The sequence below is a fragment of the Doryrhamphus excisus genome, chromosome 8 (assembly GCF_030265055.1).
Source record: "Doryrhamphus excisus isolate RoL2022-K1 chromosome 8, RoL_Dexc_1.0, whole genome shotgun sequence".
In the NCBI taxonomy this organism is placed as follows: Eukaryota; Metazoa; Chordata; class Actinopteri; order Syngnathiformes; family Syngnathidae; genus Doryrhamphus; species Doryrhamphus excisus.
This window is the reverse complement of record NC_080473.1, coordinates 18,926,311-18,950,922: the sequence shown is the minus strand read 5'-3', so window position 1 is coordinate 18,950,922 and position 24,612 is coordinate 18,926,311. Positions and strand designations below refer to the sequence as shown.

At 39.7% G+C, this 24,612-nt stretch overlaps 1 protein-coding gene across 4 annotated transcripts; it reads left to right on the top strand.

Annotated features, from left to right (window-relative positions):
• The first annotated feature begins 270 nt into the window (after positions 1-270).
• LOC131134873 (centrosomal protein of 164 kDa-like) lies at positions 271-23,983 on the top strand. 4 transcript variants are annotated; one of them, XM_058080541.1, is made up of 28 exons: positions 271-865; positions 1,133-1,243; positions 1,433-1,544; positions 1,704-1,911; positions 2,640-2,822; positions 3,939-4,046; positions 4,118-4,198; positions 5,577-5,675; positions 8,231-8,947; positions 11,623-11,676; positions 12,090-12,202; positions 12,311-12,952; positions 13,969-14,100; positions 14,283-14,454; positions 15,944-16,021; positions 16,105-16,227; positions 16,487-16,630; positions 17,738-17,821; positions 17,905-17,973; positions 18,050-18,309; positions 18,979-19,137; positions 19,224-19,389; positions 20,838-20,924; positions 21,057-21,159; positions 21,509-21,862; positions 21,934-22,000; positions 22,108-22,209; positions 23,412-23,983. In XM_058080541.1, the coding sequence occupies exons 1-28, from the start codon at positions 781-783 to the stop codon at positions 23,506-23,508; spliced, it is 4,710 nt and encodes a 1,569-aa protein (XP_057936524.1). In that variant the 5' UTR covers positions 271-780; the 3' UTR covers positions 23,509-23,983. The 4 variants fall into 4 exon arrangements, with proteins under 4 accessions (XP_057936524.1, XP_057936523.1, XP_057936526.1 ...); XM_058080540.1 differs by having other exon boundaries at positions 272-865; positions 1,130-1,243; positions 23,412-23,982; XM_058080543.1 differs by having other exon boundaries at positions 273-865; positions 1,130-1,243; positions 8,231-8,296; positions 23,412-23,982.
• The last annotated feature ends 629 nt before the right edge of the window (positions 23,984-24,612 follow it).

The following is a 24,612-nucleotide window of genomic DNA, read 5'->3' as shown; positions in this document are numbered from 1 at the left end:
TTTATTCCACGTGATGTAGCAAGTACAGGCTACAATGTATAACAGACTTGGCAAATAACGGGAAGTACTACATTTTAGTCCGGAATTCATATTACGCATGTACAGAAGAAATTACCATTTCAATAATACATTAAATATGTAGTAAATAGAAGTATTAGCATTTCTGTATGGATTCCGGGATCAACATCCGAACACGTGACACAACCAGGAAGTGTGAGGAATGCAAGACACTGGTGGTTGCGGTACTAGGAGGAGCCTACGAACGTCTGGCCTTCGTCGACAGACTGTTAGGCTGCAATTACCCGGACGACAACTACTGACGCCAGTGTTAGGGCATGGTTGGAACCTTGCTGCGCGTGTGCAAGTTTCTGCACATGCGCCTTGTGATCCGATTAACTTCAGTGACTAACAAGTCAGTTGAAGGACCATTTCCCATTATAAGTGAACATCTCGTGCTTTGTCTACAGGCAGTGATAGTGCGATATGTGTTTAAACTTGAGTCTCCAAACGTCTCACATCAGCACAAATAGGTCGCTAAAGTTCGTCACCAGTCGCTTTTTCGATAAAAAAATGTCGACAGATGGTTCTGAACACTCGCTAAATATAGCCACCAAGTGGCTTACATGGCAACACAAATGAGGAACGATCCTAGTATGTGACAAGTTTACGATGACCCCCTGAAAGCCTCACGAGGCTCGGCCAATCACAGTCCAGATCCTACCATCAACCGGAAACTTGGGAAGCGTCCTTAGAGCTGTGGCTATTAGTGTAAGCTTTCGTATGTTGCACCTCGAAAACAAACTATGGCTACGCAGACTAGATGACAGAATCTGGAAAGACAAAGAACAGCCTCTTGAGTTTGAAGGTAAATTCCTTTTCTTAAACTGCTTCGCTAGTCAATACGTAGCTAAATGACGCCCAGCTAGTGTTCATTGTATCAGAGACGCTCGTATGTAGTAGCTGTTTTAAATCCTACGGATTTAGTGCTTGCATTTAAGTTGAACAAATAGTTACCCCATGTTTACACAGTAGCCGCGTAATTTTAGTACATACCATTATTTATTAATAAGCAAGAGTCGCATTGGTTTTGCATAAAATGTATTTACTATGCTATTTTGTGATTCCTTAGCAGTCTTGCATTGCTGCCTTGTGCATGCACTAATCATGGCTGCACCCATGCTCATTGGAAACCAGCTCATCCTGGAGGAGGACTTTGATGAAAACTACATTCCCTCTGAACAAGGTACAACTGCTCATTTATTCTCAATTGGTGGATCTACGAATCCAGTCGTACTACACTGTATTACTTGCATAAACTGTGATGGAAAGGCATACTCTATTGATGGATGTTGTTTTTGTCATGCATTTTCATTGCCCTACGGTCATATTGTCCCGTTGATTCTTAATTTGCTATGTTTCCCCAACTCATCAGAGATTAGAAAGTATGCAAAGGAGATAGGTATTGATGTTGACAACGAAACGGATCTGATGTGGCTGGCCAAGGAGGGAATTGTTGCTCCACTTCCGCCCGAATGGAAGCCTTGGTAAGTCACTCTACTCACATTTCTATATTAAGGATTCAATCTAGACATTAATGTTTGTATGTGGACTTATTGTGGTATAAGGGTTAAAACATGGATGGACAGTACATAGTTTGGTCATCTTTCTTCCTTCTTTCTGTCCCCTTATGATCCTCCCGGCAGCCAGGATGTTACAGGCGACATCTACTACTACAACTTTTCTTCTGGTGAGTCCACTTGGGATCACCCCTGCGACGAACACTACCGGCGCCTGGTTGTCGAAGAACGGGAACGCATGCAGCGCACCGCCGAGGCATCAGGGACCAAGAAAAAGAAGAAGGACAAGAAGGAGAAAAAGGAGAAAAATAAGAAGGACTCTGCCAAAACTGGAGTGAGTGATTATAGTGTATATGTTTGTAGAATTTAACAAGAAAACTTACAAAAAAACATAATGAATAATTTTACAAGAATAAAGTAAAAATATTATATAATAAGTCATAACTCACAAAAAGAATGTTGAAATAATTGCAAAATTATAATTGAACAGTCCAGGGTGTACCCCATCTCTCGCTCAAAGTCAGCTGGGATAGGCTCCAGCATACCCCCTGCATAGAGAATGGATGGATGGATCATTTAAAAAAAAAGCAACAGCAGAAACAGTAAAAACAATTGTAATTTTATGAAAATAAAATAAATAATATTAACAAAAAAACATATTCTAAGGGGAAAATATGTTTAAATATTATGCAGGTGAAATATAAAGGCATAAATACAGTTTTCATTTCAGGTATTTATAAATATCCATCCATTTTCTGTATGATGAATATGTTGTGGGTCCTCCGATCAACAGTTTTTGTTGGCCAGGTGTGTCCTATTGCATTGCTTATTCAATCAGTAAATAGCACGGAAGGTCTACGCTCAGCTTCAGATTGGGTAGGTTAGGGTTTACTTGTGTAGAATGCATTTAGAGGTGAAAACAACATGAAAATCAGAGAACTGTGAGTGGAAACACTGAGAGAAGATAGAAAATGAGTGAGAAGCCAGCGGTTGATGACACTGACAGTTTCTTGCGTGTCTGTATGCTTCTGTCTTCATAATTGAGGCTCTGCCCCCTCCTAGGGTACAAAGAGTTTAGGCTTGGGGTCGTTGCCATCTCCCCTGGGAAGCCTGGCTCCTCTCAGTGGTCTGGATGCTCCTGTTCTTGGCCCAATCTTTGGGTCTGGCTCTGCGTCTGCTTCTACGTTCCCTCGCTCACTTGGATCCGGGGGGCTGGAGCCCCTCAAAACACCTGGGCATCTTGGGGTACGGTCTTTAAATCATTCTAATGTATCCCACTGAGGGAATCCCAGGGCAGGGGTGGTGTCTGTGTAAATAAACGGTGTTAAACTTAAGGCCCCGGGTACCATATCTTATTATATAATATTATGTGGTACCAAAAGCCTTGAAATAATGCACCTCTTTTCTATTATGTTATTTTTATTTTAACATTAAAAAAACGTATACAGTGGTATGAAAAAGTGTTTGCCCCCTTCCTGATTTCGTTTTTTCTTTTTGCATGTTTGCCACAATTAAATGTTTCAGAGGTGGACTTACTGGTGTGTTTTGGATCATTATCTTCCTGCACAACCGATGTTGCTTTCAGCTTGAGGTCACGATAGATGGCTGGATTTTTTGGTAGGCAGCAGAATTCATGCTTTCATTTATCACAGCAGGTCTTCCAGGTCCTGAAGCAGCAAAACAACCCCAGACCATCACACTACCACCACCATATTTTACTGTTGCTATGATGTTCTTACGCCAGATGTAATGAGGACACACCTTCCAAAAAGTTCAACTTTTGTCTGGTCAGACCACAGAGTATTTTCCCAAAGGTCTTGGGGATCATCAAGGTGTTTTCTGGCAAAGTGGAGACGAGCCACCTGGGAAGGTTCACTATTCAATGTCTTAACCATTTGTGGATAATGGCCGTCACTGTGGTCGGCTGGAGTCCCAAAGCTTTAGAAATGGCTTTATAAAAATTTTTCAGTTATGTTTTTCACACAGGGGCATGGAGCTTTTATTTTTTTTGTCCCTTAATAATAAAAAGTTTAATTTAAACACTGCATTTTGTATTTGGTTTTGTTGTTGTTAACTAATATTTCAATTTAAGTGTGACAAACATGCAAAACACGAAATCAGGAAGTGGGCAAACACTATTACTCCACTGTTTTAATTTGATTAAACTTTTAAAAACATATTTATGTGTAAATGCAAAATGAAAACGCTAATGGTTTCTGTTAATCAGCTCTTCTGGTACATATTGTTTTTCATACATAGTCATTTGGACAGCAACAATTGGAGGATGCCCGGTGGGATGCACTGTGGTTATCTGTGATGGCGTAAAGAAATTACAATTTGTTTGGACTTGCACTCTCTCAGGGACTCCGCAGCAGTGCCGTTTCTAGTGTTTTAAGCAACAAGAATGAAGAGAAGGTGTATCTTACCATGCCTGGCTTTGATGACGTTGATGAAATCTTGGAAAATGAGGTACAGTACGACTGATATGCAGATGGATGGATCAGGCGTCCATGATTCTTACATTACGTCCCTTTCTATAGTCAAGCCAGAGGTCTTCAGAAAGGCAACTGATGAATCTCCATCTGGACCTGGATGAACTCAGAGGGGGCATACAATACGAGGTACATGGAATTTTACAAGAATCGCATTGTAATATGTGGAAAAATAACATAATTTTAGTAGTATAAAGTTGAAATATTAGTAATATGAGTAACAGACAAAACAACAAATAAAGTTTAAATTAGATTGCAGGAAGAAGTCCTAATGTTACAAGAATAAAGTCAAAATATTATGGGAATAGAGTTGTAATTATGAGAAGAGCATTTCCACGAAGAACGTTGGAATATTAAGGAGAAATGGGAAAAACAGCAGTAATTAATTCTATGACAATAAAGACGGAATATTACGAATAAATTTGTATGTTAATTCAAGGAATAACTTTTATTTATTTTTTTTACATGAACTTGTATGATATCCCCATCAGCAGTGTAGTGCATCACCGGTGACTTACCCCCCACTTCCCATGCGTACAGTTCTGGTTGGATTTTGGTGAAGAGGAACGTAGTTTGGGTAGAGTAATACCAAGCGATTTGTCAGGTCTTATTTTCTTTTTGAGGAGGCATATTTGTGATGCAAATGTACTACTCTTTTGAAAGCATATTGTTTTGGGCTCATGGGACCAAGTGGGGGGGTAAGGTACCGTTGATGCACTACACTGCTGATGGGGATGTCATACAACTTCATGTCAAAAAATCCCAAATATGCCTTTAATGATTAAAAAAAAAAAATTCAGAAGAATAAACTCTTAATATTATGAGGAAAAACAAAGTCATTGAAATATTACTGTAGTTATTTTAAAGGTCATATAAGAAACAAACAAACAACAAATAGTTTTGAAAAATTAGTTCAAATGTCTTAAGAATAAAGTCCAAATATTATGGGAATAAAGTCATAATTATGTGAAGAAAATGTACTACAAGAAATTTGGAATAGTTAGAAAATTTGAAAAGCTAGAACAGCAGAAATTTTTTTAATGAGAATAAATTCAAAATATTAAGATCACGAAGTTGTGTTTTAATGAGAACAAAGGTTGCAAGTTTATGAGAATAAACTCTAAATAAGAGGAAACATAATGTCATTTTAGTAGCATAGAGTTGAAACTTGTTATTTTATAAGTCATAATATGATGAGAAACAAAACAAAGGGGAAACGTCATAATGTTATGGAAATAATGTCACATTATGAGGAGAAAATTTCCAAAGATTATTTATGAAGAAGGTTGAAATATTTGTAAATGTAACAAAATATGGAGCAGAGATTGAAGTTGATACTAATAATAAAAGCTTTACGACAAAGCTTACATGCAATTTTAAGATATCTACATGTATACACTGTTTTGATCCTGCCTGTTAGATTGATAATTTGATATTCACGGGTTGTTTTGAAGTAAGCCTTATTGAAGTGTTGCCCTTTCTTGTGCATGCATGTTCACGGGGTCAGGAGAGTGAAGCCAGTGCTGCAGCTCATGCAGAGGAAAGAACTGAGCCAGAAATGCAGGACATTTCTGGAGGCCACAGCCTTGAGCCACAGTCGCCACAGGTACACACACACACACACACACACACACACACACACCGATACCTGCAGGGTTTTCTGTGCATTTCCATGCTTACTGTTCATGTTTAATTTTAAATGTAAGCTCTGTTTCTGCTCTTGGCATATACAGTCATCCATTTTTATATGTAAGTAATTGTTTCCAGACCCGGCTATGCTAAGTGAATTACTGTGAAGTAGGATGCCTTCTTCATAAATTTTATATTTTTGTAGTTATAGCATAGAAATCTTGTTTACAACCTTCTAAATGTATTTATTTTTGGAAATAATAATAGCTAATAAACTGTAACAGACTATAGGGGTGTTCTAATAATGTTAAAAAAGTATTTGGAAGTTGGTAAACAGGTTTTCTGTGCTCTAACTACAAAAATATTCCATTTATAAATAAGGAATCTTACAGGTATACACTTATCACATCTGGAAACAATTAATCAAGGGATGATTGTAAATCTAAAGAAATCTAAAAATGTTCATACAAAACACGTTTTTATGGTTTTACAATTGTGGTTTTATTTGCAGAAAATAATCAAAATTGATATGAATGATGCATGAAAGGGATAAAAGAACATTTAGGATGACTTTTCAAGACTTTTATATATGATACAATGACATTTTTTTTTTACTATATGTATTTTATTTATATTTAAATGTAATTTTTTGCACACCTGCAGGGTAGGCTGTGACCAAGTGTACCTGTTGATAATCAAATACTGTATCATGACATTATTACTAGCACATCACTACTGTCAAGAGAACCAGAGTATAGAGCAGAGGTAGGGAACCTATGGCTCGGGAGCCAGGTAGGGCTCTTTTGATGACTGTATCTGGCTCTCAAGTATTTCTTACCACAATAAAAATGCATTTTTGCTAACATTTAAGTAAAGTAAAGTAAACCATCACAGAAATCACTGTTAAAAATAATATTCAAAATCAACAACTTTCTTATGCATTTTAATCCGTCCATCTATTTTCTACTGCAATACGGCAGACCATATCCATCTTTCTTGATGATATTTTCCAGGTCAAACACCAAAACTCGATTATTACTGGGTAATGTGGTAGTCTACCTCGGTCATTGAGATGTCAACATGTAAATGTAGACTTTCCTCCTTTAGTCAAATAGTCACCTAGCTAAAGCTGCAGAACCAAGCCTTCTGACGAAGATGGCCAAAAGAATGAAATATACTGAGTATGGTGCAAAACCATGCAGCAGCAGAAGTTGTATTAATGGCAACAAGTATTTGATTTATTATTAGACACTGCGCTGCTCACGAAAGTGTGCTGGCCACACCCCCTTGGCGTGGGGTAGTGTGCCTGGTCTACACAATTAGAGCCCATTATATCTAAAACTGTTGGTCTTACATAAAAATGCACACATTTTATTGCATTCAATGTTTAAAAAAATGTATATGGCTCTCACAGATACACATTTTAAAATATCTGGCCTTCATGGCTCTTGTAGCCAAAAAGGTTCCCGACCCCTGGTATAGAGTATAGTGTCAGGCCCAGCAAGGTGAACTGCACACCCTCCGAGCACCCTCCATGGAGGTCTCTGGAAAACCACAATAAGCCGCACGCATGGTCGCATCTCATATGGTGGAATTTACGCGACCTGCTGAGGAGTCAACTGTTGGCTTTTCAAACTTGACCTTGGGAGACCAGTGAGCAGCACATTACAGTAATGGAGGCGAGACGTGACAAATGCATGAACTACGGTCTCTGTATCAGTGTTGCCAAGATGAAAAAATGTAGTTTTGGTAACACAATATAAGGATTTTATTCACAAACCGATAAAGCACACAATTTATTCTGGTAGAAGTGTAAAAAATGGAATTGAAAATATTTGCCCTACTCATTGTCAGTGTTTGGTACAACTAGTGTGCAAAATGTCTTCTTCTTAAAGTGAATGTTTGTTTATAAGTGAGCTCAGGGGGTGTTACAACACAATGTTAACGTCACAGGCAGGAGATGCGTTTGCGGGAGAGGCACAAGGAGGTGATGATGCAACTGTTTGGTGCAGTTTTAAGCCGTAAAAATGTCCACAAGGTGGCAGATGTGCCTTTTTATAAGAGCTTGGCATGCATCTCTCCGTGTAAAATAGCGCTCACCACAAAGGGCATGCAGGAGGTTACACATGGAAGGGAGATTTTAATGCATGCACAAATTCAAACTTTACCTTTGACATGCTGGAAATGTTGGAACTTATCTACAGTATGATCTGCTGCTGATTACTAAAGAATGGTAACAGGTAGAAACTAACTTTTTTCAGATGATAATATGGCGGTATGTTTGTATAGCACTCGACTGCCTTCCAAAATGGCGGGTATTGGTACCGGTATTGATACTAAATGTAATCGTATTCAACAGTATGACATCATAATTTTTGCTTTTTGTTTCTTGGACAAGTCTCATCCAGCAGAATGTGTCATGGTTCCATGCCTAGGTGTGTAAAATGACTTGTCTTTGTCCTATTTCTCTCACCACCCCCTCCAACCTCTCTGTCACGTGTGTGCTTGGATGGATTCTTTCCCTCCCGCTAGGACTCTTTAAGGGGCTGCCGACACCGCCTGTCCCCCCTGGCAGACCCCATCCGCCTCAGTGACAGTGTGAGTAGCAGACCAGATGATTTGGAGGAGAAAGGAGAGGTGCAAGATAACGTTGAAGAAGAAGACGATGACTTAGACGTGAAAAGCACAGACTTGGGCACGGCGGAAGGTGGCGATACTCACAAAGAGCAGGAAGGCGTTGAAATGACTCTAGACAATGAGCAACAGGAATGTGGTGACGGTGAGGATGAAACGAAAGGGAAAGGAGATGGAGGAGAGGAATACAGAGACAACCTGGGGCATGTCCACATTGAAAACAGTGTTGGAGATGCAGAGAAAGTGAATTCCCAACAAGAGATCTTTGACAGAAAGGAAAATGTGGACTGTGCAGAGACTGTTATGGAAGAGGAAGAGATGCTGGAGGAAAAGGAAGGCAATGGTCAGGGTCAGGTTGAGGATGGCCCGAGTGATGGCACGGATGAGCATGAGAAAAGCATAGATGATCATAGTGGGCAAGATGGAAGAGAGGAAGAGGATGGTGCAAGTCAGGCGGATATCAGCCACAGGAAAATGACAGAGGATGAAGAGGAGAGTTGCAGTGTGGAGAGAAAAGAGTTAGTCGCTGAATCAGATGCATCTCAGAGCGAGGAGGAGGAGGTTGCGGAGGTTTTGGAGATGGAAAGCGCTAACCCTAACCGCCTTCCTGCAGAGGTAGGGTTGCTGTTATGTCATTGTGTGCTGCGTGCTCACACTCCCATACTGTGGCTAGCCTACCCTTGGCGGTACCTGCTTCTTCACTGGAAGTATGCCGTCCATGTTCCCCAAAGCCAACTTGTTTTGGACTTTTGCCCATCATCCATCATCCTTATGTGAGACCTGAACGCACACATCTTTTCCTGTGTTGGAAAGATAGAAAAACAGTTGGGTACATCATTTTCACAGAGCATCATAAAAAGATGCTAACTTTGCCAAACTCCAAAACAGAAACACAGCAGCAGTAGGGGCAGCTCCAATATGTAGCCTTACCTTTCAGCATTAGCGGCAGCTCAAATATTTACCTTTCTGTCGTAGCCAGTGAGGTGTGGCGAGGTGTCACCATGACGGTAGGGTAGTTGTTCAGCACAACAATGTTAATAATAACAATAATACAGTAAACCTCGGATATATCGGATTCAATTGTTCCCACTGGTTTTGTCCGATATAAGCGAAATCCGTTATATGTGTATACCGGAAAATGTCCGTTTTACGCATATATCGGATTTATATCCGGTATATGCGTAAATCGGATTTTATCCGTTATAAAAAGGCACTTCCTTGACTATGTTTCCAATGTATCTGGACGCGCAGGGAACGCTGCAAACGCTGCAAATGACATCGTATAGCGGCCTGTCACGATTCGGCGAATCGGAGCGCCACGATGCGGCCATCCGATATATGCGAGGGAAATTTAATGGAAATGCATTGGAACGGGACTGGAGATTTTGTCCGAAATGGGCGAAATCCGTTAAAAAAAATCCGATATATGCAATGAATTTTTATTGGAAATGCATTACAGAAAAATTGGTTCTTTTTTATCTGTCCGTTGTGAGCAAATTTTCGATATATATCCGAGTCCGATATATCCGAGGTTTACTGTAATTGGAAAATCTCTTAGAGCGCAGCATAAATATTTATTTTATCTACATATTTAGATTCCTTGGCCAGGAAAACATACCATTAGTAATTGGATTCACAATGATATCAATATTAGCTCACAAAAATGGCAGTTTTCTTCTGGATGGAGCTCCCTTGCTTTTGAGATCTGTTGGCACACTCCAGATCCCACAGTGTCTTGGCTATATAATACCTTTATAGTTTAATTTGTTGCAATTCTATTTCCTTATATTGTGGATCATAGTATCTGGAAATATTCTATTATCTGGATCAGTTTTTTATATTTTGTCGAACCTGTTAGAAACTTGTCGCTGATCTGACCATTATTTTATGGAATTAATTGCACAAATGTCAACAATGGTCCTATATTGCGATGTTAAAGAATTCCTGGATACATTCGGTAATCTGGATCACCCCCAGAAATATCAGTTCTTCCTTATCCCATTTCTGACAATTCTTGAACATTCCATTCAAATCCATTCTAAACATTCCAAGTTATTTTGAAGACAAACAAACAAACACCGGCAAGAGCATGACCACTTTTTGTTGCCTCTTTTTATTTGTTTTTATATCTTTAGAACACACAGACAACCAGAAAGACACGTATTCCTGTGTCTCCTACGGACTGTTGATGATGGGAAAAATTCCAAAAAAGTGCACTTTTTTTTTTTAAGAGCACAAAGTCCTCATTTGTGTCCCTGCTTGATGTTTGTGGCATACTGTTTATTACAGGGGTTCTCAAACTTATTGGGATCACTTTTCAAAGACCCCATCCATCCATTTTCTATGCCGCTTGTCCTCACTAGGGCTGTTGGGGTATGCCGGAGCCGATCTCAGTTAACTTTGTGCGAGAGGCGGGGTACACCCCGGACTGGTCACTAGGCGTATGTCTTATTATCCGGACTGGTCACTAGGTTTATGTCTTATTATGGCTGCTATAATAATAGGTAATAATAGGTAATAGGAGTGTAAACCATTATTGCAATGGGTAACGAAATAGTACATAGTTGGGCATTCAGAATACACATTTAAAGAAGTAATGATATGTTGTATTCTGCCTTGGCCACAAGGTGTCAGTAATGAGTGTAAAGATGACTATGGGGAGTTATTTTGTGTCTAGAGGCCTCTAATAATGTTGAAATATATTTAGAAGATTGTAAACACAAGGAAAATATTAAATTTATAAAGAAGGAATCCTATTCTGTGGAAATTCACTCATCACGATCTGATCTAGAACCAATTAACAGTGATAAATGAGGGTGAGGTGGTAGAGCAGGTGGTGGTGAATAAGCGCTTTGGGTACTAAAAGTGTACTTCAAAGGTACTACATTAAATCAATCCATGATTATTCTTCATGTAATTGAGAGTTATTTGCAGAGAATGTTTGTGGTTCTTATTCGTAGTTACGCACTTTAACGATACAGCATTATTTAATTTATTGCAAAACAAACTTGCATAGGCCCCCCCCTACGCTTGCAGACCCCTCACTGCCCCAGGGTGTCAGTTTGAGAATCCCTGATATATTGGGTCTGGCACAGGACTCCTGATTTTTTGCTTTTGAGTCCCTTTCTTCTTTATCTGTGTCTTGTCTGCACCATCATAGCACCATAGCATTAGACGCTTGGTACGGCTTCTGTGGACATTGCGGTTGTGTGTGCTTGACAGCAACATCTGCATACATGTCTTACCTGCTGTCTAGTTATTGAAGTGACGGCATGTCTGTCTAATTCCAGAACTCTGAAGTCAGTGATGATATTAAGGAGAGTTCGTCCTCCATCAATGTTAAGGTACTGTCATCATTCAATGTCCTTCATTCACTTATATATTTACAGTTAGGGATGAACTGGTCCATATTTTTGGTTTCCAATCCATTTTTTTTTAAATAGTCTTGCTGATCCGATCCAATCAGGTTCTTTTTTTTTAATAATAAGATTTTCTTTCAAACATGAATTTTATGGAATTGAATTTGGTTATGAAAACAGCTCATATGAATATATATATATATATATTTTTTTAACAAACTCTTCAACGCAATAGTAATTTATTGACGATCCCTAGTAGAATACAGCAACACTTCCCGTCCAAGGTTCTTAACATTTTACTGTTACACAATACTAGTGGTTCCGAGACTTGGAAGAGATTTTTGGAAGAGTGTGGAGCCTTTACGACTCTGCACTAAAAGCTATTTTGTTCTCAAAAGGTTTTGGACCTTAACGACACATCTGGCACTGTCTGTCCCCCGGAGGACAAGGATGATGGAGAAGATGTGGAGTTTAAGATGGGAATGTATACAAAGTTGGAGGCTGCCAAGAGGTTCGTCCCTTTGCTTGTCGATGTTTATATTTCTGCTGGATAATTGGCTCCAGAGCCAACCATGAGTGAATGTTCCATCTGTACCACCTTCTACCACCATCTGTGCAGGCATTTGCAGTCAGTGGACAAGGACATACTTCCAGTTTCCAAAGTAGACAGACTGGTGCTCCACCAGTCCATCCCTTCCCACACTGCCATAGACCTTCAGAACCAACCAAAAGCATCTCGGCTCGGCTCAGCTCTGAATCTGCAGAGGCCGGAAACATCTCGAGGTCGGCTCTCCCGAGCCTCCAACACTGAAGTGGCAGACTTTGAAACTTCCAGACACAAAGATGTCAACCCGGCGGAAAAGGAATCCCATTTTGGAATCTGGAAACAAGAGAAACAAGGAAAAAGGGAGAAAGAAAGTGAAAGAGATAAGAGTCAAAACGTGAAGAACAAGGAGGAAGATAGAGAGAGTGGCGATGCCAGTCAGAGGGGGGAAGAGGGGGTCAAAGGGCAATTCATTCAAGAGAAGACGATATCATTTCTTCTCCAGGAGGAATTGTTCAGCGAGGAAAAAGAGGAGAAGGAGCGTTTGGAAAAGGAGAAGGAGAGGAGAATATCTCTCCTCCACGAGGAGCTGAAGAGGGAAGAGGAGGCAGAGAAGGAGCAATTCATTAAGGAGAAGGAGAAGAGAAAGGCTCTCCTGCTGGCTGAGCTGAGTGAGGAAGAGGTGAAGCTTAAAGAAGAGAGCAAAGATACACTTGGGTAGGTCATATGATATTCATGTGCATATGTCAGTGGAATATTTTTGTAGTTGGGAGCATAGAATACATGAAATAACACCCCTATAGTCACATTTACACTCCCAGTACCCAACATAGTTGATAGAATAACAGAAAATAAGACAAAAGTAAGGCATAACAGACTCACACGTTAGCGTTGAGAGAGTTCCCTTTTGTTTTCTGGACCACATACTTCCTGTTGTGGCTATTTTCTCATCAGTGTAACATTACTGACACCTAGAGACCAGTGTGGAATACTCCATTGCATGGAATATTTTAGTATTATTGATTATTAGTATATTCATTCATTCATTCCTTCAATTTCTACCGCTTTTCCTCACGAGGGTCGCGGGGGGTGCTGGAGCCTATCCCAGCTGTCTTCGGGCGAGAGGCGGGGTACACCCTGGACTGGTGGCCAGCCAATCACAGGGCACATATAGACAAACAACCATTCACACTCACATTCATACCTATGGACAATTTGGAGTCACCAATTAACCTAGCATGTTTTTGGAATGTGGGAGGAAACCGGAGTACCCGGAGAAAACCCACGCATGCACGGGGAGAACATGCAAACTCCACACAGAGATGGCCGAGGGTGGGAATTGAACCCTGGTCTCCTAGCTGTGGGGGCCGCTCGCTAACCTATTAGTATATTAGTATATTAATTATTAGTATATTAGTATTAATTAGTATTATATATTTTAGTATAAATAGTATTTCTATTTTTGCCATTTATTTGCTTAATTTAGGCCAAGAATAGATAGAATTTGCTGAAATATTAATTTTAAAAGCAAGAAATAGACGGTAATTTATGAGGTTGTTTTGAAAAATTGAAAGTGAAGTTGTGAAAGTTGAACCGCATCGTAGTTTATCCACTGTAGATTACACATTGGAAAACAAAATTACATTTGTCCTAGATTATAATAATATTGAAAAACACAATTGTTATATTTTAGAGTTTGAGCACACTGTGTGTGTATGTGTGTACTTTCACAGGGCTCTGAGGCAGGATCTTCTTTCCAAGAGGAAGGAAGAGGAAGCCAAATTGAACATGGAGTCTGACAGGATACTGGAAGAACTCAAAGAGTCTACTCTGAAGGAACGAGAGAGGCAGCTACTTAAGCTCAGGTGGGATTGGCAAGGCTGCATGTGGGACCAAAATCTCTTTGGTAGAAGGATTTGGAAACAAACTTACTCGCTAACATGGCTTACTATACTCTCCAAAGTCATATGAAAACAGATGCGGCCTTTTTGTTGTATTTGTTGATGAAGCCATTGAACATAAATACTCAATTTATCTTTGTGCTAAGGGAGGAGAGCGAAACCATGCTGAAAGAGTTGCGCATTTCAGTGGAAGAAGAAAAAGCAGCAGAAGTGGAAAGGTTGGAGGCTCAGAGGAGGCTGGACATAGAGCGTCTGAAGGCTGAGTCAGACCAGCAGATGCAAGCCGAGAGAAAGAAAATGGATCACTTCAAGCCGGAGGTAGTCGCTGGTTAGGAAACTAGCTGCTAACTAACAATGATCCTATCTCACAACAGTGAAAACACTCCTCAGATTTCTACAAATATTTGATTCATTGTAAATGATCCTTTATTTAGTGGTGTCCCACATAAAGATAGAATCATATTTGATGATCTGACTTTGGTGACATACTCTTCAGTGAGAGCCTGTAGTACGGGGGTGTAATATGAGGACCAAAAGTTGTAATCTAATGAGGAAAAAGTCAGAATTTTATGAGAATAACATGAGGGAAAATAATGTCATTTTAGTAACAGCTAAAAATAAGCTGTTATTTTTTTTTAAAGCCCCAATGTTATGAAAAACAAACAGAATAACAAATAAAGTTGTAAGAAAAATGTTACAATGTTACGAGAATAAAGTCAACATACTATGGCAAAGTTCTAACTACCAGAAAAAAATTACAAGAGCGTGGAAAGTAATTTGACAAGAGAAAATAATGTAATTTTAGTATTAGTATTGAAAGGTGAAATGCCAAAAACAAAAAACAAGATATTTTTTAAAGTTGTAATTTTTAGAAAAACATGTAGCAAAAAAGTCATATTATGAGAATTACATTAAAATATGGCAAAATCGTAAGACAATTTACAAGAAAAAACATGTAATTTGATGAGAATAATGTCGTATTATATAATATAAAATTGTATTATACATAATATTATGAGGCAAAATGATTTTATTTTAGTAGCATCGAGTTGAAGTAATAATGGGGACCTATTATGCTAATTTCCGGCTCTTTGTATTGAGTTGTGGACTCCTACAGGGCAGCTACACACAATAACCAGCACACAAGCTTTCTAGATCTTCCAGTATCTGCACCTATTCCAGCTGGATTTCCTTGGAACACGCCCACTCTTCTATTATTGGTTCCATTCAGCTCGTACAGCTTGTACCCATGCACACCCATATCAGGAAGTCCGTCTCACTGTGACATCACAGAGAGCCGGTGTTCAGAAAAAGTCTCTGAAACCTTGCGTTCAGAGCCATCCCAAACTTCTTTCAGGGCTCCCTTCCACATGCACAAACCTCATTATCTGAAACTTTGGCATGGTTTAACACCAGAATACAACATTCTAACTACATTTATAGGTCAGAAAAGTGGAAAAAGCATAATTGGTCCCCTTTAAAGGTGCAATATGTAATTTATTTAATATTATGATAAACTAAACAAAATAATTATGGTGGGAATAACGTCATAATATGACAAGAAGAAAATGTACGAAGAAAGAATAAAGTGGAAATATAAAAAACAGTACAGTACATCACAAAGCTGGGATGCCATTTTTTCTTGACGCATCGTGTATTCAGCATAACTTGTTAGCATGTATGTACATGTATTGCTTTATGAAATATCTTGACACATAGTGTGCACACATGGTCATGACAGTCTGGTTGATGTCAGCTGCTCTTTAAATCATTTCTGTATGTTTTGCTTCTGCTTGTGTCCATAAAGGACGTGGCCACAGAGGGAAGTTACAGAGAGCTGATTCATCCACGTCCTGAACAGCAGCTCTCAAAGTATCACAGAGAGGTGAGTCACACGCAGTCCTGGGGGGGGGGGAATGATTGGAAATGATTGATCTCGGTCTCAGTTTGGAAGCTGTTACTGTGCAGATGACCGATTTGCTCCTGGAAGTGCGAGAGCAAGTGCAGCGGGAGCACGAGAAGAAGCTGCTGCAGCTGAGGGAGGAGCACAGGAGAGAGATGAACAATATCAAGGAGAAGCACTTGGAAGAGGTTAGAGCACGGTGTCCACTCTCTTGTTGGGTCTCAAATGACAAAGGACACCCCATCCATCCCATCTACTGTACCCGTGGACTACAATGTTAAAAGCTATTTTATTGATTGTCACATTTTTGCTTGTTGTAAACAAAAACTTGTGTATTTGATGTTAAAGGCAATAGATTCTATCACTTGTTCTTCAGCAGCTTCAACTGTTTGGGATGAATTGTGCTGGCCTAGTGACACACCAATAACATTTTTGTGTTTGTGTCAGGAAAGTGTTCAGAGAGAGCGGCTGCGTTCCGCTCTGCAGGAAGACAGAGAGCATCTTCAGGCCTCGCATGACCTTCAGCTGGAGAGGCTGCGCATGCAGCTGCACAGTGAGATCGAGAAGGCGCAGCTGGCGCACTCGCATAAGGTGAGATCAGCAGACACACACACACACACAGTCATGCATGCATATGCTGATCATCATTGAGCAGTGGACCCACTTGATGACGCATATTTCCAAAATCAGTTTTGATGGGTTTCGGGGTTTTGGCCCTTTTAGTTTGATCTGTCTAGCTTATGCTTTAATATTTCAAATCTATACTACTGGAATGACTATATTTGTCCTATTTGTAATATTCTGAGTTTATTATAATTATGACCCTATTCCCATAATATTTTGACTTTACTACTAAAGTATTATAAGGCTTATTCATTCATTCATTCATTCATTCATTCATTTTCTACCGCTTTTCCTCACGAGGGTCGCGGGGGGTGCTGGAGCCTATCCCAGCTGTCTTCGGGCGTAAGGCGGGGTACACCCTGGACTGGTCGCCAGCCAATCACAGGGCACATATAGACAAACAACCATTCACACTCACATCATACCTATGGACAATTTGGAGTCGCCAATTAACCTAGCATGTTTTTGGAATGAGGGAGGAAACCGGAGTACCCGGAGAAAACCCACGCATGCACGGGGAGAACATGCAAACTCCACACACTAGCTGTGAGGTCTGCGCGCTAACCCCTAGACCACCGTGCCGCCATTATAAGGCTTATTCTGTATTTAATTATTAAATACGAAATGTTTTTTCCTTTAATATTTCATCTTAATGAAAATTACATTACTTTCCTTCCTATTACGAATAATAATAATCTCTTTTCTCGTGAGATTAGATCTCTTGATATTTTGACTTTATTAATTTCAAATTACTGCAGATTTTTACATTTTTAGAATGTACTGTGGGCCAATTTAAAAAATAAAAAAAAAAAAACAAAAGAGCGGCAAGCTGCCAATGGCCCCAGTGCTGGCTTGCTCGTCCTCCTCCATTATAGTAGTCAAGCCTCACTTTGACTACTCTAAAAATACTTCTTGTCCTTGTGGCCAATGGAAGGTTCGTACAGAAAACATGTGGCCTGTGTATGTTGTGTAATTGTTTAGAGTTGTATCCATCTGAGCCCGTTCACCATCACATTGTTCGGTTGCACTCCTTCCACACGCCTGATGCTAGATATTCCATTCTTCTCCTTGCAGCAGTCAGAACTTGAGGATTACATCTATCAGTTAGAGCTGAAAGCCAAACAGCTGAAGGAGGATGAGGAAATGATGCAGACCAAGGTCTCTCTCTCTCATCTACTCTATTTGTTTACTTGCTCGGTGGTTGGCACTAGCATCTGGACTAATAAGGTGTATTTTAATAGGCAGAAGCTCTGAAGTGGAAGAAGAAGGCTCTTGAGGAAGAAGAGGAGGATGTAGACAAACAGACAGGGGTGGGCTGTTTTTTCTTTTTCATACAAAGTAGTCCTACACTGATCATTCAAATGATGTTTGTGTGTCTGTGAGCAGACTTTGCACAAAGTGATCTTGGAGAGAGACCAGCTGAAGGTAGAGATGGTGAGGATGAGGGAGGAGCAAGGTCAAGGTCAAGAGCTGCTCGATAAAATGCGTGAGGAGAGGAACGCGGCCCAGCAAGAAGGGGATAGGCTGCGGGAGGAGAGAGACAGAGGCACGGAAGAAAGCCGGAAGGCGAAGGAAGACAAGCGGCGACTGGAGAGCAAGGTGGCTCTGCTGCAGGAACAATGCGAGCACCTCAGTCGCAGACTCAGGTACACCAACACCAGTAATGAAAGCACTTTCAGATTCTCTACTATGCTAAGAAGTTATTTATAGTTCGAGAAAAAAACTGCATCTCAGCTTTGTCATATCCATAACTCATGCAATCCCACACACCCCCTTCAGTACCTGCCATTGTAGACCATTTTGCTGATCTTTCAAGGCACACAGAAGATTGTCTTCTATGGCTATATAAACATGGAGCATACCAAAAGAACACTCAGACTACAATTTTTCATCAGAAATGAACTGTTTTTTTCCCACCTTTTTCCCTTCTTTAGTAATCAACAGTGGAACATAGGTACGTTTCAGGAAAATATCAGTTCCTGACTACAGAAGTGAGAAAAACACTTTTCAAGCTTTTCAACTTTCCCTTTGACACAAATGTCAAATATCTAACTATACCAACTCGGGATGTCTGGATCTGTTTTTTTGGCTTCCGATCCCATACGATTTTTGTCATAATGAAGTATTTTGTGTAGAATTTTGAGGTAAGAGATTAAATTAATACAATTTGGAATGAGGCTGTAACATGACAAAATGTGGAAAAAGCGAAGGGCTGTGACTACTTTCCGGATGCACTGTATGTTGGCAGGTCAAGAATTTCACATATACATTGTTGCATAGCTAGATTTTAACTGACAGCTGTTTCACCCCATTAGTGAGTTGGAAGCACGTGAAGGACAGAGTCCCTCCCGACGAAAGGACAAAAACCAGAGCACGTCACCCTCCGATGGCCAAACAGACTCATCACGTCACGGAGACGATCCGGAGGACCCCATTCCCTCCACTGTACCTGACAGCCCTAGCAACATGCCCGAGTAAGCACAAGCTACAGGATGATCAAATCAGTCATTTAAGGGTCACTTTCCTACATCGTACTATAACACCCACCCATCCACCCCAGATTATTCAGGTTCAGCTCATCCCACGGCGCATCCATCCTAAAGACCAAAGCCTTCCTGGAGAAGGAGAACAGCCAACTCAAGGACAGACGTGCAACTCTACATGCGACCATGAGCAACTGTTCTCAGCAAGTCAAGCTGAGCCAAGCAGCAGTGAGTGAACAAAAGGTAGGCACATTGCGAAAGGATGCATTTATATATGTTCTTCTCTGCTCAAAATAACTTCAAAAGTTACGAATAGGAATTGTTAGGAACTGTCGGAAATGATGATTAAATTTGGGGGGTTATCCAAATTCCAAGTTTTCCCAAAATTCACCCTTTTCCATAAAACTAAATACGACCACATTCCTCGACCAATTGGAGCCATCCCAGCATCAAACTGTTCCACATGTTCAGGACATTCAGGCTACCTATATCGATACTAGAAACAAATTCAAAATTCTCCCAAAGTGCACACTTTTCCTTTCTAATACTACTTCTTCCATGTTTCGTTTTTATTCACCTCATTAAAACACATTCAACACAAAATGCCTTTGCTCTAACAACTTCTAGCTGCTTCCACATTTCTCAACCCATTTAGACCATGTTAGCATTGCTAGCATGGTAACATTATTATAGTAGTATTTTTAGACATTTTCAAGGGTAGACACTTATATAAAGATCTAGCACTATCATGTTAGCATGTTATCGTTAGCACATTAGAGTTGGTCGCATGCTAACATTAGCATAGGAGAATTGTTTAGCAATTTACATAGCTAGACATTTATATAAACAATACTACTATTATGGTAGGTGTTAGTATGCTAACATTTGAATGGTAGCATTGCTAGAATGCTAACATTAGCATAGGAGAATTTTTAGCCGTTTTCATAGGTAGACGCATATATACAGTAAACTTTGTACTACTGGGCTGCATGTCAGCATGTTAGAATTCCTAGCATGTTAACATTAGGTTGGTAGCAATTTAGGCATTTTCATAGCTAGACACTTATATAAACACCAATGTTGTGCTCGGTGTTAGCATGGTAATGTTAGTGTGTTAGCATTGCTAGCATGCTAACGTGAACAATCTAAAGATGTAGTTAGATAAAAGAAATATAGGACTAATATTTCTGGTGTAAATTACAATATGGGGGAACTATGGCGCTTTGCGGAGTGCTTTTCTATTTTGTAAAACAACACTAGCTATGCTAAGAAGTTATATATATATATATATATATATATATATATATATATATATATATATATATTTTTTTTTTTTTTATGCATCTCAGCTTTGGGTTCAGTCTTTGTCAGTCTGCTGTTTTGTTGCCTTTTTCCCACTACAATTAAATATAGTGAGATATTTTTTTTCTCTTCATATTCTGATTTTTTTCTTATAAAATGTTTTTTTGAAGATTTTTTATTTCTGCTTTTTAAAACATTTCTAACATTATCAACTTTCAAAAATTATTATTAAATTATTATTAAAAACATTATAAAAAATCTTGTAATTCTGACTTTATTACTATAATATTGTCACTTTATCCATGTAATGTATCTTTTTATGCAATCTCATTTTCCAAAAAATATAATATTTTGCATTTGATAAGCCTACGGTATTTCCTTCTTGTTAGGAGATGAGAAGTTTGTCAGAGCTGTCCCAGATGGTGATGAGTCAGAAAAAAGAACAGCAGCATGTCGACGGATCAACAGCTGAGGAGGTCAGAGAGTGCACTAATATATGTCCAGTATCATCATGTAATGATAAAGTCATGGCAGTGCCTTGCAATGTCTATGCTTATTTGAAGTACACACTCGCTGAATGTCGACACCCCCCCTTCGCACCCCAACAGTCACTGCTTCAAGATGCTTCTCTGATGGCCAGGCAGAAGAAGGTTGCCTTTGATGTGACAGATTCCGACCTGAGCAGCACGGTTGACGCACCTGATGAGACCGGTAACGCAGGGGTGCAGCACTGGACTGGTTTGGGTCTTTTTGGCGGATGGTTCTTTCTGTGTCAGCCTCGGGGAGTCCTCTCTCGTGTGGCGTTCCCCAGGGCTCCATTTTACACCCTATTCTTTTCTCCCTCTACCTGAGGAAACATGGCGTTCAGTGAAGATCTTCATCACATTAACGGCTCTCTTTATTTTGAATCTGGCATCCATTCTAATAGTAAAAATTCATCTTCTAATGATCTAATCCATTTTGTAAAAGTAAAAATAAAAATGCACCAAACACCCAAAATAAATAGAATACTAATACTGGTAGTAATGGTGTATCTGCATGTCATCTCATGTGTTATTAGGAGGCACTCTGACTTTTCTGGCCAAAGTCCACCAGTTCACCGAATCCCAGCAGCAGCTCTCAGGCCAGCTGAACACGGTTTTAGGTGCTCTGGGGTCTTTAGCCCAGAGGCAGAGCAGCACATCCCTCCCGGCCTTCCCCAGCGCCCTGTCTCACGCTGCTGCCCCCAGGTCTTCACCCATCCTACCGCAAGTCCCCACGCTAGGCCCCGCCTCTTTCGGCCAAGCCAACCCGCTGTGGAAGTCGTCCACCCGAGATGGTCCCGGCTTTTCCACCTTGGCGTCCAGCTCCGCCAGGGGTGGTCTGAGACCTTGTGAGGATGTCGCATACCGAAGATGGAGGGAGATCTTTCCTGGTACACCTAGCTCAATCACAAATGTGTTTTCATCACTTTTGTCACAGCTGGCGATCTTTTTTGCTCCCCAGAAGCCGCAGAATTCACCTCCAGCAGCTTGAGGGCGCATCCGTCGTACTCATCCTACGCTCCTGCCAAGTATTACCTTCTTAACCGCTTCATCACTCCCCTGCCCTCCCCTCCCATCTTCCTCTGCCACATACAGTACAGTACATGATGCTTGTTGTTTCCATGTGTCGCCCTAGCCTGCACATGCACACGTCAGTCAAAGTGGACGGCCACAAGCTGCAGAAGCTGATTGACAGCAACAAGCAGTGGTTGAAGATGCAAAAGGAAGACGCCAGCATGTATCCTTCCCTTTTACTTTCGGCTACACCACCGGGGGCCGCAAACGATGCAGCTAGGATATTTTCGAAATATAGGCTAAGAACTTCTACAGCATTTACTTAATATTTTGACTCTTTTCCCAAAATCTTGCTTTCTTTTCCTTCTCATAATAATACATAATAATTACATGTATAATTACATAATATTACAAATTATATTCATCCTATATTCATCCTCTTATATTAAGAGTGCTACTTTTTTGTTACTTTTGTTTTTACTTTTTAAATGTTCCAAGTAGTTCAACTTTTTTCCTACATAATTTTCTTGTAAAGTTCTTCCAATAATATTGTAACCTTTTTTACCCATGTAATTTTACAAAAATTCCAACTTTAGTACTTAAAAAAAACTCAACTCTATGCTACTGAAAGGGCATTATTTCCATCGCCTTTTCTATCTTGAATTTTCTTCCGGTAATTGTGACTTTATCCCATAATATTTTCACGTTATTCTCATAAAATCACTTTTTTCTAAACCTATTTTTCATGATTTTTTTTTATTTGTTTGTCAGAATATTACGATTTCAAAGTAATATTGCAACTCCGTGCTACTAAAATATTATTTCCATAATTTTTTTAACATCCTTAAATTGTGACTTTTTAAAATTCAACCTTTTTTCTCTCAATATTTGGTCGTTATTCCTGTGGAATAACGGCTGTTTTTACCATTTCTGTTGTTTCTCATTTTCTTGTCAATTGTCTTCATGACTTTATTTTTTCGTAATATTTTGACTTTATACTTGTGTAAATTTTACTGGTTAATGTTTATTCATTTTCGTAATAGTTTTTTTCATCTCTAATATTAGAATTTAAGGGTACTAAATTAAATTATTTTTCCTCATAATATGCTATTTTTGTAAAGTGATTACTTTTTGTCATAACATTGCGGCTTTTCCTGTGAATGGTTTGATTTATTATAAAATTACTGCTGTTTTTTTTAATAATTCAAGAATTCGTTGCACCCTCTTAACATCATGTGACTGATGAGCACCTCAGTGTCTCTTTTCTTCCTGTTGGAACAAAATCTATCACGCTGGTAACTTTGCCTTTTAGCAACAGGCCTGTCCGAGGATGGAAAGATGCTGTCATTACTGTACGCCTGCTAGCTGGCCCTGTGAGGCCAATGTGATCGGCTGTGATTGGATCTTTAACTTCTTACCCTCCAGACCGCTGTTCACTCGCTACCAGGCTTCATCCTCCCAGAACAACCTCGTCCAGCTGGGTCTGGATGACAACGACCAGATCAGAGTCTACCACTACTGAGGAACACAGTGCACGCTGGAGTCCTGCTTTCTGGACTGAGCTACCTGGCCCTGGTCTCCCGGGGCAGCATCTGGATGCTGTGAAGATCAGTTTCAAATGTTTCTATTCAGATCTTCCAAGAATCCTGTGCCGGACACAGGCCATAATCTACTGAGATGGAAGAGAGCATATGAGGACATGTGTTTGCATGGACTACAGACTATTATATATCTTCTATTCCATCTTGTATGTAAAATGACAGCTAATAATGACTTCAACCCCTCCAAAAGACAAATGTGTGCTCTCACTGATGTTATCTTAGACCTACTTATTCTCTGCTTTTTTATCCATTTTATAAAGGTTCTTTGTTTTGATGTTTTTTATTGTTGTTTATGTGAAGTAATTGCCCATATTGAGCATCTTCGAGGTTCATAAAATATATTAAATGGTATGACTTTTCTATCTATTTTTACTATTTGTCTTTAAATAAAGAGAATAACAGGAAAGATGATTCTACAATCAGGTTTCTCTTGAGTGAAGAAACGGATGAAAGACTGAATACCATACTTGCTGTTGTTTTAGTTATGACTTCATTTTGTACATAGTTCAAGAGCAATACTCAATACTCTAATACACCAAAGTATGTAGAACACACCAACCGACACACCTGTTTTTGCACGAGAGGCTTAAAAGAGTGTAACAATTCCCCATTGGTGGATTTCACTTTAGAGCAATTTTATCATTTGAAGCCATAAATATGTCCACCAGGTGGCAGACGTGCATCTGATAAGAGCTCGGCAGAGCTCATGTTCATGGAAGAGTCACACGTGACCGCAAGGGCGTGCACGTGCACACACGTCAGATCCCAATGTCATTCATTCATGTTCAGAGGGTGAAAATTGTAGTTCATTGTGTTTGTCAATTTGTCAATCCATTGATATTTTGATGCAAAACAACTCTTTTTGTGTTTATGTTGGTATAGTAGTATAGCTATTTCAGCTCTCATAAAAGCAAAACATATTTGTGTCAAAGTACCTTTTTCTAGTCGGGAAGTGATATTATCCTGAAACTTTCCTGTGTTCCACTTCTGATTACTAAAGAGCAAAAAAAGGTAGAAACAAAGAC